The sequence below is a fragment of the Nerophis lumbriciformis genome, linkage group LG15 (genome assembly GCF_033978685.3).
Source record: "Nerophis lumbriciformis linkage group LG15, RoL_Nlum_v2.1, whole genome shotgun sequence".
Classification (NCBI taxonomy): domain Eukaryota; kingdom Metazoa; phylum Chordata; class Actinopteri; order Syngnathiformes; family Syngnathidae; genus Nerophis; species Nerophis lumbriciformis.
Genome location: NC_084562.2, coordinates 20095001 through 20109179, shown reverse-complemented (window position 1 = coordinate 20109179; position 14179 = coordinate 20095001). Strand labels below are relative to the sequence as shown.

Here is a 14179-nt window from a genome sequence, read left to right as displayed (position 1 = left end):
GGTTATTTTTTATTTTATTTTTTTTTTAAATTTTTTTTTTTAAATAACATTTAACGCTTAAGTCTCTGGTTTAACTTCACATCTCTCTGTGGATTAAACATTTTTATAACTTTTTAATGTTTTTTTTTTGTTTGTTTGTTAGTTTTATGCCCTTTTTGTCACATAAATGTTATTTTATATTGCAAACACACAAAATATGGAACATTTTCCCCAATAAATATGTCAAAGTGTAATATTTGATGTGAAGTAATTGGAGTTTGAAATAGGTCAATAATTCATAACGCTGATTTTGATTCATTATTTTTTTTTTGGAGCATTTTTTTTTACTTTTTAAAGCTTAAATTCCTAGATCAACTTCAGATCCATTCATCAATTATATATATTTTTAAATTGTGTTTGTTCTATGCCTTCTTTGTCTAAGAAAACTTTGTATTTTATATTGCAAACACACAAAACATGCCATGTTTTTCCGAAAAAATATTTGAAAGTACTATATTTTATGTGAGGTAATTCAAGCCTTAAAAATGTCAATAATTCATAACAACATCATTATTATTTTTAGAGCAAAGACAGTTAAAAAATAAAATCACACTAAAATTCTCAGGGATCCAAAATGCATACACCCATAAAAGTGTTAAAAAATAAGTCATACATTTGTATTTGTTTTTTTGTTTGTTTGTTTTATGCCCTTTCGTCAAAGAAAACTTTGTTTTTTATATTGCAAACACACAAAATATGCAATATGTTTCCCAAAAAATATTTCAAAGTGGAATATTTGATGCGAAGTAATTGAAGCCTTAAAAATGTCAATAATATATAACAACATTGATTTTGATTCATTATTATTTTTTGAGTAGTGACAATTAAAAAAAAAAATCGCACTAAAATTCTCAGGGATCCAATACATTTATATATATTTTTTGCTTGTTTTATGCCTTTTTGTCAAAGAAAATGTTATTTTATATCACTCATAAAAGTGTTCAAAAATAAGTCATACTTTTTTTTTTTAAATGTTTTTTTGTTTGTTTTATGCCCTTTCGTCAAAGAAAACTTTGTTTTTTATATTGCAAACACACAAAATATGCAATATATTTCCCAAAAAATATTTCAAAGTGGAATATTTGATGTGAAGTAATTGAAGCCTTAAAAATGTCAATAATATACTGTATAACAACATTGATTTTGATTCATTATTATTTTTTGAGTAGTGACAATTAAAAAAGAAAATTGCACTAAAATTCTCAGGGATCCAAAAGGCACACACTCATAAAAGTGTTAAAAAATAAGTCAGGCATTTTTATTTTTGTAATGTTTTTTTATATTGCAAACACACAAAATATGCAATATATTTCCCCAAAAATAATTGAAAGTGGAATATTTGATGTGAAGTAATTGAAGCCTTAACACCTCTAAAGGCTTAGTGGCCACATGCGTGGACAGCACCTTTTTAGCTCTTATTTCCAAAATTGTGTACACTACTGAATTGGGGTCTTATGGCCACTTATGTGGACACTTATACTGCCATCCGGTGGTGTCAGAAGAGTACAACATACAATGGAATTTGAAAAAAAAAAAAAAGTGTAAAAATAAGAATTAGCATGTCACTAAACATAAAGTACACATTTGTTACTTATGGACTAATAAGTACATCATATAAAAAGATGATTCTTAGTTTTTTATTCTAATTGGGGTCCAATAAGCCCAAATAGCAAAGAGAAATAATAAAAAAAAAAGCATGTAAACAAACAGCTTGGGCCTTAAGAGGTTTTTAAATATGTCAATAATATATAACAATATTGATTTTGATTCATTATTATTTTTTGAGTAGTGACAATTAAAAAAGAAAATCTCACTAAAATTCACAGGGATTCAATACATTTGTATTTTTTTTGCTTGTTTTATGCCTTTTTGTCAAAGAAAATGTTATTTTATATCACTCATAAAAGTGTTAAAAAATAAGTCATCCTTTTTTTTTTTTTTTATGTTTTTTGTTTGTTTTATGCCTTTTCGTCAAAGAAAACTTAGTTTTTTATATTGCAAACACACAAAATATGTAATGTTTCCCAAAAAATATGTCAAAGTGGAATATTTGATGTGAAGTAATTGAAGCCTTAAAAATGTCAATAATATACTGTATAACAACATTGATTTTGATTCATTATTATTTTTTGAGTAGTGACAATTAAAAAAGAAAATTGCACTAAAATTCTCAGGGATCCAAAAGGCACACACTCATAAAAGTGTTAAAAAATAAATCAGGCATTTTTATTTTTGTAATGTTTTTTGTTGTTGCTTGTTTTATGCCCTTTCGTCAAAGAAAACTTTGTTTTTTTATATTGCAAACACACAAAATATGCAATATGTTTCCCCAAAAATATTTCAAAGTGGAATATTTGATGTGAAGTAATTGAAGCCTTAACACCTCTAAAGGCTTAGTGGCCACATCCGTGGACAGCACCTTTTAGCTTGTATTTCCAAAATTGTGTACACTACTGAATTGGGGTCTTATGGCCACTTATGTGGACACTTATACTGCCATCTGGTGGTGTCAGAAGAGTATAACATACAATGGAATTTGGAAAAAAAAAAAAAGTGTAAAAATAAGAATTAGCATGTCACTAAACATAAAGTACACATTTGTTACTTATGGACTAATAAGTACATCATATAAAAAGATGATTCTTAGTTTTTTATTCTAATTAGGGTCCAATAAGCCCAAATAACAAAGAGAGAGAAAAAAAGCATGTAAACAAACAGCTTGGGCCTTAAGAGATTTTTAAATATGTCAATAATATATAACAACATTGATTTTGATTCATTATTATTTTTTGAGTAGTGACAATTAAAAAAGAAAATCGCACTAAAATTCTCAGGGATCCAATACATTTATATATTTTTTTGCTTGTTTTATGCCTTTTTGTCAAAGAAAATGTTATTTTATATCACTCATAAAAGTGTTAAAAAATAAGTCATACTTTTTTTTTTTAAATGTTTTTTTGTTTGTTTTATGCCCTTTCGTCAAAGAAAACTTTGTTTTTTATATTGCAAACACACAAAATATGCAATATGTTTCCCAAAAAATATGTCAAAGTGGAATATTTGATGTGAAGTAATTGAAGCCTTAAAAATGTCAATAATATACTGTATAACAACATTGATTTTGATTCATTATTATTTTTTGAGTAGTGACAATTAAAAAAGAAAATTGCAATAAAATTCTCAGGGATCCAAAAGGCACACACTCATAAAAGTGTTAAAAAATAAGTCAGGCATTTTTATTTTTGTAATGTTTTTTGTTGTTGCTTGTTTTATGCCCTTTCGTCAAAGAAAACTTTGTTTTTTTATATTGCAAACACACAAAATATGCAATATGTTTCCCAAAAAATATTTCAAAGTGGAATATTTGATGCGAAGTAATTGAAGCCTTAAAAATGTCAATAATATATAACAACATTGATTTTGATTCATTATTATTTTTTGAGTAGTGACAATTAAAAAAAAAAATTGCACAAAAATTCTCAGGGATCCAATACATTTATATATATTTTTTGCTTGTTTTATGCCTTTTTGTCAAAGAAAATGTTATTTTATATCACTCATAAAAGTGTTAAAAAATAAGTCATACTTTTTTCTTTTTTTTAATGTTTTTTTGTTTGTTTTATGCCCTTTCGTCAAAGAAAACTTTGTTTTTTATATTGCAAACACACAAAATATGCAATATGTTTCCCAAAAAATATGTCAAAGTGGAATATTTGATGTGAAGTAATTGAAGCCTTAAAAATGTCAATAATATACTGTATAACAACATTGATTTTGATTCATTATTATTTTTTGAGTAGTGACAATTAAAAAAGAAAATTGCAATAAAATTCTCAGGGATCCAAAAGGCACACACTCATAAAAGTGTTAAAAAATAAGTCAGGCATTTTTATTTTTGTAATGTTTTTTGTTGTTGCTTGTTTTATGCCCTTTCGTCAAAGAAAACTTTGTTTTTTTATATTGCAAACACACAAAATATGCAATATGTTTCCCCAAAAATATTTCAAAGTGGAATATTTGATGTGAAGTACTTGAAGCCTTATTAACACCTCTAAAGGCTTAGTGGCCACATGCGTGGACAGCACCTTTTTAGCTCTTATTTCCAAAATTGTGTACACTACTGAATTGGGGTCTTATGGCCACTTATGTGGACACTTATACTGCCATCTGGTGGTGTCAGAAGAGTACAACATACAATGGAATTTGGAAAAAAAAAAAGGTGTAAAAATAAGAATTAGCATGTCACTAAACATAAAGTACACATTTGTTACTTATGGACTAATAAGTACATCATATAAAAAGATGATTCTTAGTTTTTTATTCTAATTGGGGTCCAATAAGCCCAAATACCAAAGAGAGAAGAAAAAAAAGCATGTAAACAAACAGCTTGGGCCTTAAGAGGTTTTTAAATATGTCAATAATATATAACAATATTGATTTTGATTCATTATTATTTTTTGAGTAGTGACAATTAAAAAAGAAAATCTCACTAAAATTCTCAGGGATCCAATACATTTGTATTTTTTTTGCTTGTTTTATGCCTTTTTGTCAAAGAAAATGTTATTTTATATCACTCATAAAAGTGTTAAAAAATAAGTCATACTTTTTTCTTTTTTTAATGTTTTTTTGTTTGTTTTATGCCCCTTCGTCAAAGAAAACTTTGTTTTTTATATTGCAAACACACAAAATATGCAATATGTTTCCCAAAAAATATTTCAAAGTGGAATATTTGATGTGAAGTAATTGAAGCCTTAAAAATGTCAATAATATACTGTATAACAACATATTATTTTTTGAGTAGTGACAATTAAAAAAGAAAATTGCACAAAAATTCTCAGGGATCCAATAAAAAAATTTTTTTAAAAATGTGTTGCTTGTTTTATGCCTTTTTGTCAAAGAAAACATTGTTTTTTTTTATGGTAAACACACAAACTATGCAATATGTTTCCTAAAAATAATGTAATTGATGTGACGTAATTTGAGCCTTGAATAGGTCAATAATTCATAACATTGATGTTTATTCATTATTATTTTTGAGAAAAACAAAAAGAAACAAAAACAGCCTTTGTGTTATTAGAGTCAACATTGCAACTTTTTCTTGTTACATTTCACCTGTATGCTCTTTTATTTCACTTTTATTAAATGTTTTTGTTTTATTAAGAATGTGCCACAGGTAGCTACAAAAATGAGCTCCGGGCTCCTGCTTGACAAACTCACCTGACAACACTCCATGTCCACTTCTCAGGGATCCAAAAAGGCTCCACTCATAAAAGTGTTAAAAATCTCTTGATCAACTTCAAATCTATACATCAATTATAAGTTTTAAATATTTTTTTCATTTTTTTTTTTTGTTTTATGTCCTTTTTGTCATAGAAATCCCCAAAAATGTCAAAGTGGAACATTTGATGTGAAGTAATGTGAGCAATGAATTAGTCAATAATTAACAACAGCATTGATTTTGATTCATTATTATTTTGTGTGCAATAACAGTAAAAAAAAATCTATAAAAATTTAGAGGAATCCAAAAACTGTTAAGAAAAAGGTCATACGGTTTTTTTTTGTTTTTTTTAATAACATTTAACGCTTAAGTCTCTGGTTTAACTTCACATCTCTCTGTCGATTAAACATTTTTATAACTTCCATCCATCAATCCATTTTCTACCGCTTATTCCCTTCGGGGTCGCGGGGGGCGCTGGAGCCTATCTCAGCTACAATCGGGCGGAAGGCGGGTTACACCCTGGACAAGTCGCCATCGCAGCTTTTTAATGTTTTTTTTTGTTTGTTTATTAGTTTTATGCCCTTTTTGTCGCAGAAAATGTTATTTTATATTGCAAACACACAAAATATGCAACATTTTCCCCAATAAATATGTCAAAGGGATGTGAAGTAATTGGAGTCTGAAATAGGTCAATAATTCATAACGCTGATTTTGATTCATTATTATTTTTTGAGCATTTTTTTTTTTTACTTTTTAAAGCTTAAATTCATAGATCAACTTCAGATACATTCATTAATTATATATATATTTTAAATTGTGTTTGTTTTATGCCTTTTTTGTCTAAGAAAACGTTGTCTTTTGTATTTCAAACACACAAAACATGCCATGTTTTTTCCGAAAAAATATTTCAAAGTACAATATTTCATGTGGAATAATTGAAGCCTTAAAAATGCTCTTTTATTTCACTTTTATTAAATATGGATGTTTTTGTTTTATTAAGAATGTGCCACAGGTAGCTACAAAAATGAGCTCCGGGCTCCTGCTTGACAAAATCACCTGACAACACTCCATGTCTACAAAACGTGTCAGTATCTTGAGTGACGGCTAAGAGCACGTTTCCATGGATACACGTGTGTGTGTGTGTGTAGGGAGTCATTAAAAGGGAGTTAAAATAGATTTGTTTATTAAGGAAGAGACATACACCTTTTACATGACTTCCAGTACAAGACGCACTTTAATACCATGGATGTGGATCTATAAAATCTTTTGACATTCAGTGGTCTTCAGTTCATTAACAGGATCGTATTTACCATTTTTGTCATGACATAACTCAATAAACCGGCCTCAAATTTGCTAAGAAAACACCAAACGTTGCTCTGGTGTTGAGGTATCGGATTCAAGTGGATGAGAACCGTCGGGATTGTCGAGGCCTTCACTGACCGCCACTTCAACCCACACACTCAATTCAAAGCTGTCCTAATATTTGCTGAGCTAACGAGAGCCGGCTGAGGTTGGCGGCAGTCCAAAGACCGATGAGATGACGAGGGACCAGACGGCGGATGGTTCTGGTCGTGTGACGCCCCCCTCTTAGCCCCAGCAGTCCGGCGGCTGCGTGCCCACGCGGTCCGTTACACTTGAAAGCCGCTGTGTTGGATGTGGTGGAACTGCAGGCGCAGGGATTGGATGCTGCTTATGATCCTCCTCTGGTGGCCGATCAGGCAGATCCCGATTCGCCGGATGTCGCTGAGGGAGAAAACAGTTTGAGTGGAATTGTTGGAAAAAACAGCAGCAGTCTTTGGGAGTATTTACTTCCTAAAAGGTTTTGGCGTGAAACAGTTCCCATAAGAAACAATTCACGGTAATGCTCTCCCTCACCACTTTGCAATCCACTTACTACCATCTGCCCAGCAGGCACGAGACGTTGAAACAACGTTGAGAACTTGTTGAATTAGGTCCTGACGTCGAGCAAGTCAAACACAACGTTGAAACAACACACTTTTTGACGACGTTTAATCAATATTGGGTCCTGATGTTGATTTGACCGTTGAATTTTGGTCATTTTCCAACCAATATTGTACAACACAAATAGAACGTTGAAACAACATGTTATTTGACGTTTATTCAATGTTGGGTTCTGACGTTGAAGTGGTAGAAAATGGATGGATGGATGGATGGATATTCTACAACAGTGGTTCTCAACCTTTTTTCGGTGATGTACCCCCTGTGAACATTTTTTTAATTCAAGTACCCCCTAATCAGAACAAAGTATTTTTGGTTGGAAAAAAAGTGATAAAGAAGTAAAATACAGCACTATGTCATCAGTTTCTGATTTATTAAATTGTATAACAGTGCAAAATATTGCTCATTTGTAGTGGTCTTTCTTGAACTATTTGGAAAAAAAGATATACAAATTAGAGATGTCCGATAATATCGGCAGGCCGATAAATGCGTTAAAATGTAATACCGGAAATTATCGGTATCGGTTTTTTAACCATTGTTATCATTTTAATTTTTTTAAATTTTTTAATCAACATAAAAAACACAACATACACTTACAATTAGTGCACCAACCCAAAAAACCTCCCTCCCCCATTTACACTCATTCACACAAAAGGGTTGTTTTTTTCTGTTATTAATATTCTGGTTCCTACATTATATATCAATATATATTAGGGATGTCCCGATCCAGGTTTTTGCACTTCCGATCCGATACCGATATTGTTTTTGCACTTCCGATCCGATACCGACCGATACTGGCCTATCCGAGCATGTATTAAAGTTTAGTTATTTAGCCTACTTAGTTGTCAGAATCATGTTGAAAAGGGTTTTAGTACTCTTGATAACAACTAGCCAGCTGAATTAGGGGAGTTTGAATAATACACAATGGTTGGTAACAAGAAACTGACCTGTTTATTCAAGGATAAACACAAAATAGACAAAATTATACATGACAAACAGAAATGGCATCATTGAAACTAGGGCTGGGCGATATGGCCTTTTTTTAATATTGCGATATTTTAAGGCCATATTGCGATACACGATATATATCTCGATATTTTGCCTTAGCCTTGAATGAACACTTGATGCATATAATCACAGCAGTATGATGATTCTATGTGTCTACATTAAAACATTGTTCTTCATACTGCATTAATATATGCTACTTTTAAACTTTCATGCAGAGAAGGAAATCACAACTAAAAAAATCACTAATTTTTTCATACGGTGTTGATGTGGAAATGTTTGCCTCGGCATTTTGATGGTGTGGACGTGTGGCACCGAATGGAGATAAGCGTCTCGACAGACGTTACAATATTTGAACAATGATGACGAAAACTGTTTTCTCTGGCGCGTCCGTGTGTCGAAAATTGTTATGCGCTTATTTTTTTATTTGATTTTGTGCGTGGCATAGATTTGCAGTGCGCAATTGCACAGGCGCGCACCCTAGAGGGAAGTTTGCTAACCCGGCTGCGCTAGCATCACAGCTAACGTTAGCCATGCTGCTACCTCTCTGCTCCGTGAGGACGTATACGTATGTGACGTATGACGTGACAGTATGTGACGTGTGTAAGAAGGTGCACTTGCTGTCTGTGAGAAAGACAGACAGGAAAGAGTGAGAAGAGCCTGTCGTGTAATGCCAGCAGCTAAAAGCAACTGCGTGTCTTGCATGAGAATCCACAGACCTGTGGATGTGTTGAAGGTGTGCTGGAAAATGCGGAACGTAAATTAGGGAGCAGCAGAAAAGTGGAATATATTATTTAAATCGGTGCGTTGGAAAACACGGACCGTAGTTTTTTTTAATCTGGATCGGCATTTTCCCATGCCTTTGTGATACGCATTTTTTTGCAAATATCGGCGGCCGATCCGATCCAAATATCGGATCGGGACATCCCTAATATATATCAATACAGTCTGCAAGGGATACAGTCCGTAAGCACACATGATTGTGCGTGCTACTGGTCCACTAATAATACTAACCTTTAACAGTTAATTTTACTCATTTTCATTAATTACTTGTTTCTACATAACTGTTTTTATATTGTTTTACTTTCTTTTTTATTCAAGAAATTTGTTTTTAATTTATTTATCTTATTTTATTTTATTAATTAAAAAAAAAAGTACCTTATCTTCACCATACCTGGTTGTCCAAATTAGGCATAATAATGTGTTAATTCCACGACTCTATATATCGGTTGATATCGTTATCTGTAATTAAAGAGTTGGACAATATCGAATATCGGCAAAAAGCCATTATCGGACATCCCTAATAAAAATAACTAAAAACGTGTTGAAAAATAAACAAGTGATTCAATTATAAATAAAGATTTCTACACATAGAAGTAATCATCAACTTAAAGTGCCCTCTTTGGGGATTGTAATAGAGATCCACCTGCATTCATGAACTTAATTCTAAACATTTCTTCACAAAAAAAGAAATTTTTAACATCAATATTTATGGAACATGTCCACAAAAAAATCTATCTGTCAACACTGAATATTGCATTGTTGCATTTCTTTTCACAGTTCTTTTTGACAGACATTTAAAAAAAATCTCTTGGCATACCTTCAAGTACCCCCATGGGTACGCGTACCCCCATTTGAGAACCACTGTTCTACAACACATACAACGTTAAAACAACATCTTTTTGGCGACGTTTAATCAATGTCAGGTTGTGACGTTAGTTTTAACATTGAATTTTGGTCATTTCCCAACCAATATTCTACAACACATACCTGAAGTTAAAACATCTTTTTGACAACGTTTATTCAATGTCAGGTTGTGAGGTTAATTTTAACATTGAACTTTGGTCATTTTACAACCAATTTTCTACAACATTGAAACAACATGCTTTTTGACATCGTTTATTCAATGTTGGGTTCTGACGTTGATTTGACCATTGAATTTTGGTCATTTCCCAACCAATTTTCTGCAACACAAACCTAACGTTGAAACAATATCTTTTTGACAATGTTTATTCAATGTTGGGTTCTGACGTTGATTGGATCATTGAATTTTGGTCATTTCCCAACCAATATTCTACAACACAAATACAACGTTGAAACAACATGCTTTTTGACGTTTATTCAATGTTGGGTTCTGACGTTGATTTGACCATTGAAATTCGGTCATTTCCTAACCAATTCAAGTGGTAGAAAATGGATGGATGGATATTTTACAAAACATACCTAACGTTGAAACAACATCTTTTTGACAACGTTTATTCAATGTCAGGTTGTGACGTTGATTTTAACATTGAATTTTGGTCATTTCCCAACCCATATTCTACAACACATACCTAACGTTAAAACAACATCTTTTTGACGACGTTTATTCAATGTCGGGTTGTGACGTTGATTTTAACATTGAATTTTGGTCATTTCCCAACCAAAATTCCACAAAACTATTACAACGTTGAAACAACAAGGGTTGGAATTGGGGGTTAAATCACCAAAATGATTCCCGGGCGCGGCCACCGCTGCTACGCACTGCTCCCCTCACCTCCCAGGGGGTGATTAAGGGTGATGGGTCAAATGCAGAGAATAATCTCGCCACACCTAGTGTGTGTGTGACAATCATTGGTACTTTAACTTTAACTTTAACTTTTAACATGCTTTTTGATGATGTTTAATCAATGTTGGGCTCTGACGTTGATTTGATCATTGAATCTTGGTCATTTTCCCAACCAACATTCTACAAGACTCATATAACGTTGAAACAACATGATTTTGACGACGTTTAATCAATGTCAGGTTGTGACGGTTATTTTAACATTGATTTTTGGTTATTTCCCAACCCATATTCTACAACACAAATACAACGTTGAAACAACATGCTTTTTGAACGTTGATTTGATCATTGAATTGTGGTAATTTTCCCAACCAATATTCTACAAAACTCATACAACGTTGAAACAACATGATATCTGACAACGTTTAATCAATGTCAGGTTGTGACGGTTATTTTAACATTGATTTTTGGTTATTTCCCAACCCATATTCTACAACACAAATACAACGTTGAAACAACATGCTTTCTGACGACGTTTAATCAATGTCGGGTTGTGACGTTGATACAGTAATTATTTGAATACAGTAATTATTTTTTTATGCTTTTTTTGTGCTTTTTGGAGGTTAAGGTTACAAGAAACTGTTAAAACATTGATAACTACCGTAAATTCCGGACTACATAACCTGCGGCTTATAAAACGGTGCCCCTTATTTATGGATTTTTCTTTGCTGATGGCCGTAATGCAAATAGTTAAAAAAAACTAAACAAGCAAAGACACTGTAAAGGTGTGTTATTGTTTGTGCTATGGCGCCATCTTTTGGACGAGTTTGCTCACAGCAGGTGCTGCAGTGCCCTTCTGTTTAGAGCTTTCAACCGGAAGTAGAAGTGCTGTTCCGTCTTCTCTTCGTCTACAGCGTTTCTACTAGTATGGATTCCTCAGTCATAACTTTTACAATATAACTAAACCGTCCCATGTGTGATGTCTGTAGGAGTGTTTTCATGCATATTTGTACGTGCTATCGTAATGTTAGCATTAGCTAATACGCAAACATGTTTACAAATGTCTGTGTTAGTATTAGCAACTTACAACGGCATTCTTTTTGTGTCTTTCCAGTGTCACAAATTCCTCAGTAAATTCACCAAAGCGTTACAGAGGAGTTATTGAGTCTGTTCAGCTGATTGAAGAGCTAGCTAGGGTCCGTGACGATGACTTCTGTTTTGTTTGATCAGCCGTTTTACTGCCGCGTCACAGACGCCGTTTGGAAACAATTAAGGTATGTAAATAAACATCTTTTTGCATAAATAACTCATTTCACAAGGTATATATCTGCGACTTATAGTGTGGTGCGGCTTATATAAAGACAACATGTTCTTTCTTCTAAAATGTAATGTCAAATAGATTCATTTATAAAATCGCAAGTTGATTAAATGTTTTGGAAAAACATTGCAAATTTTGCCGGCAACTTTCTAAAAAAAGCTGCTGTGAATTCAGACATTTGAGGCCCCTGGCATTCACCAACAGAGTCCTGGAGGGACTGACGAGCGCCAGGGTCTGGAACTTGGGACCGTTCACTCACTCTATGCTCATGGTGGCGATGGAATCCAGCGTGGTGTATCCTGCAGCAATGAAGTTGTTCTTGTATTGGCTCATCTTGATGGAGTCCAGCCAGTCTCCGATGGAGATGAAGAGCGGGTAGTCGGGCAAGTCGTCTGGAGACTCGGGGAAACTAAGACAGCAGAAGGATTAGAGGGCATGAATATTTCATATGCAATGGAGGACCACCCGTGATGGTGGGCATATTTAAAAAGCTCATCAAATGCACGCTGCGGAAACACACCTAACACATTTCTGAAGGCGTTTTTGCTTCCATGCGAGGAAGACATTTTAAAGTCCACATTAAGGATGACGAGTCAGTTATTTGTCGTTCTTTTCCTCACTCTGACCACTTTTGGAGAATGACAAAGTGCTATTGTAGACATCTTCAGGCTAAACAATCAATAATCCGAATTTTATTTTGAACCCCTCTCACTTAAATTTTTTTTTTTTTTACACTTTTTTTAAAATTTATTTTTATTATATAAAAAAAGAACCACCCTGTGTGAATAAAAAAAATATATAAATTATGTGGAGCCAAATATAAAAAGTTGAAATGATGAAAAAAAGTCATAATTATGAGATAAAAGTCAGAAATATGACATAAAAAAAGAAAGTCGATATCCATCCCATCCATTTTCTACCGCTTATTCCCTTTGGGGTCGCGGGGGTCGCTGGAGCCTATCTCAGCTACAATCGGGCGGAAGGCGGGGTACACCCTGGACAAGTCGCCACCTCATCGCAGGGCCAACACAGATAGACAGACAACATTCACACTCACATTCACACATAGGTATTATGAAATGAAAATGTAAATTATGTGATTAAACATCAAAATTATGATATAACATAATTGAAATTATTAATGTAAAATAATAAACATTATAAGAGGTAGAACATGGATGGATGGATGAGATAAAATAATAAAAATTATGAGATAAAATTTGAAAAAAATTTTTTTTTTCACTTTTTTATTTTTGACTAAATTGGGGCCCGAAGCAGAATTTTATGTTGAGCCCCCGCCCACCTTTCTTTAATTAATGACACGTTTATTTATTTGATGTATTTATTTAAATTTTAGATGTTTTATTTAATTACATTAAAGTATTTCTTCATTTAAGTAATATTTAAATACTTTTTTATCTCATAATTGTACATTTTCATCTCATAATTGAATTACCATAGGGATATTTTTTTTTTTATTAGCGATACATAGGAAGTCAAAATTATTATATATAAACTATAATATATATATACATTACATACATACATTACATTAATTACGTTTGACACCCCTTTAAAAAATAAAAACAAATGTCAATGCTTTTTTATGTATGTACAGGGCTAGCTGGCAAAATTGGGGCCCTATGCAAAATTTAATTGTACAATTATGAAAACATTTTTTTTTTTTACACTTTTTTAAAATGTATTTGTATTATATACAAAAGGAATTTAAAAAATTATGTGGAGCAGAATTTTATTTTGATCCCCCCTTTTAATTTATGAGCAAAATTGTATTTTGAGCCAACCAAAAGGAACTAAAAAATGTTTTATTTAAGTGAGGCATTTAAAAAAAAACTTGAGCCCCCACGCCATTAATTTGCTTGACTTTTTTCTTTCTTTCTTCTTTTTTTAAATTCACACTTTTTTATTTATGTGCAGCGCCATCTTTGGCCAAATATGGGCCCTAAGCAGAATTTTATTTTGATCCCCTCACCCATCTTTATTTATTTATTAATTTTAAAAAGATACACTATGTATTTATTTATGTGCCCTAAACATAATTTATTTTGACCTCCAAAATTATTATTATTATCAT

At 32.3% G+C, this 14179-nt stretch overlaps 1 protein-coding gene across 2 annotated transcripts in view; it reads right to left on the bottom strand.

The window, feature by feature from the left end:
• Window positions 1-6106: 6106 nt before the first annotated feature.
• LOC133615882 (ephrin type-A receptor 6-like) overlaps window positions 6107-14179 on the bottom strand; it is a 252293-nt gene continuing 244220 nt past the window's right edge. Inside the window, exons 19-20 of one of the 2 annotated variants that reach the window (XM_061974746.1) lie at window positions 12344-12493; window positions 6107-7000 (exon numbers count right to left, since the gene is read on the bottom strand). In XM_061974746.1, the coding sequence (XP_061830730.1) occupies window positions 6886-7000; window positions 12344-12493 (265 nt within the window). In that variant the 3' untranslated portion in view covers window positions 6107-6885. The remainder of the gene's footprint in view (window positions 7001-12343; window positions 12494-14179) is intronic. The other variant, XM_061974747.1, reaches the window with a different exon arrangement.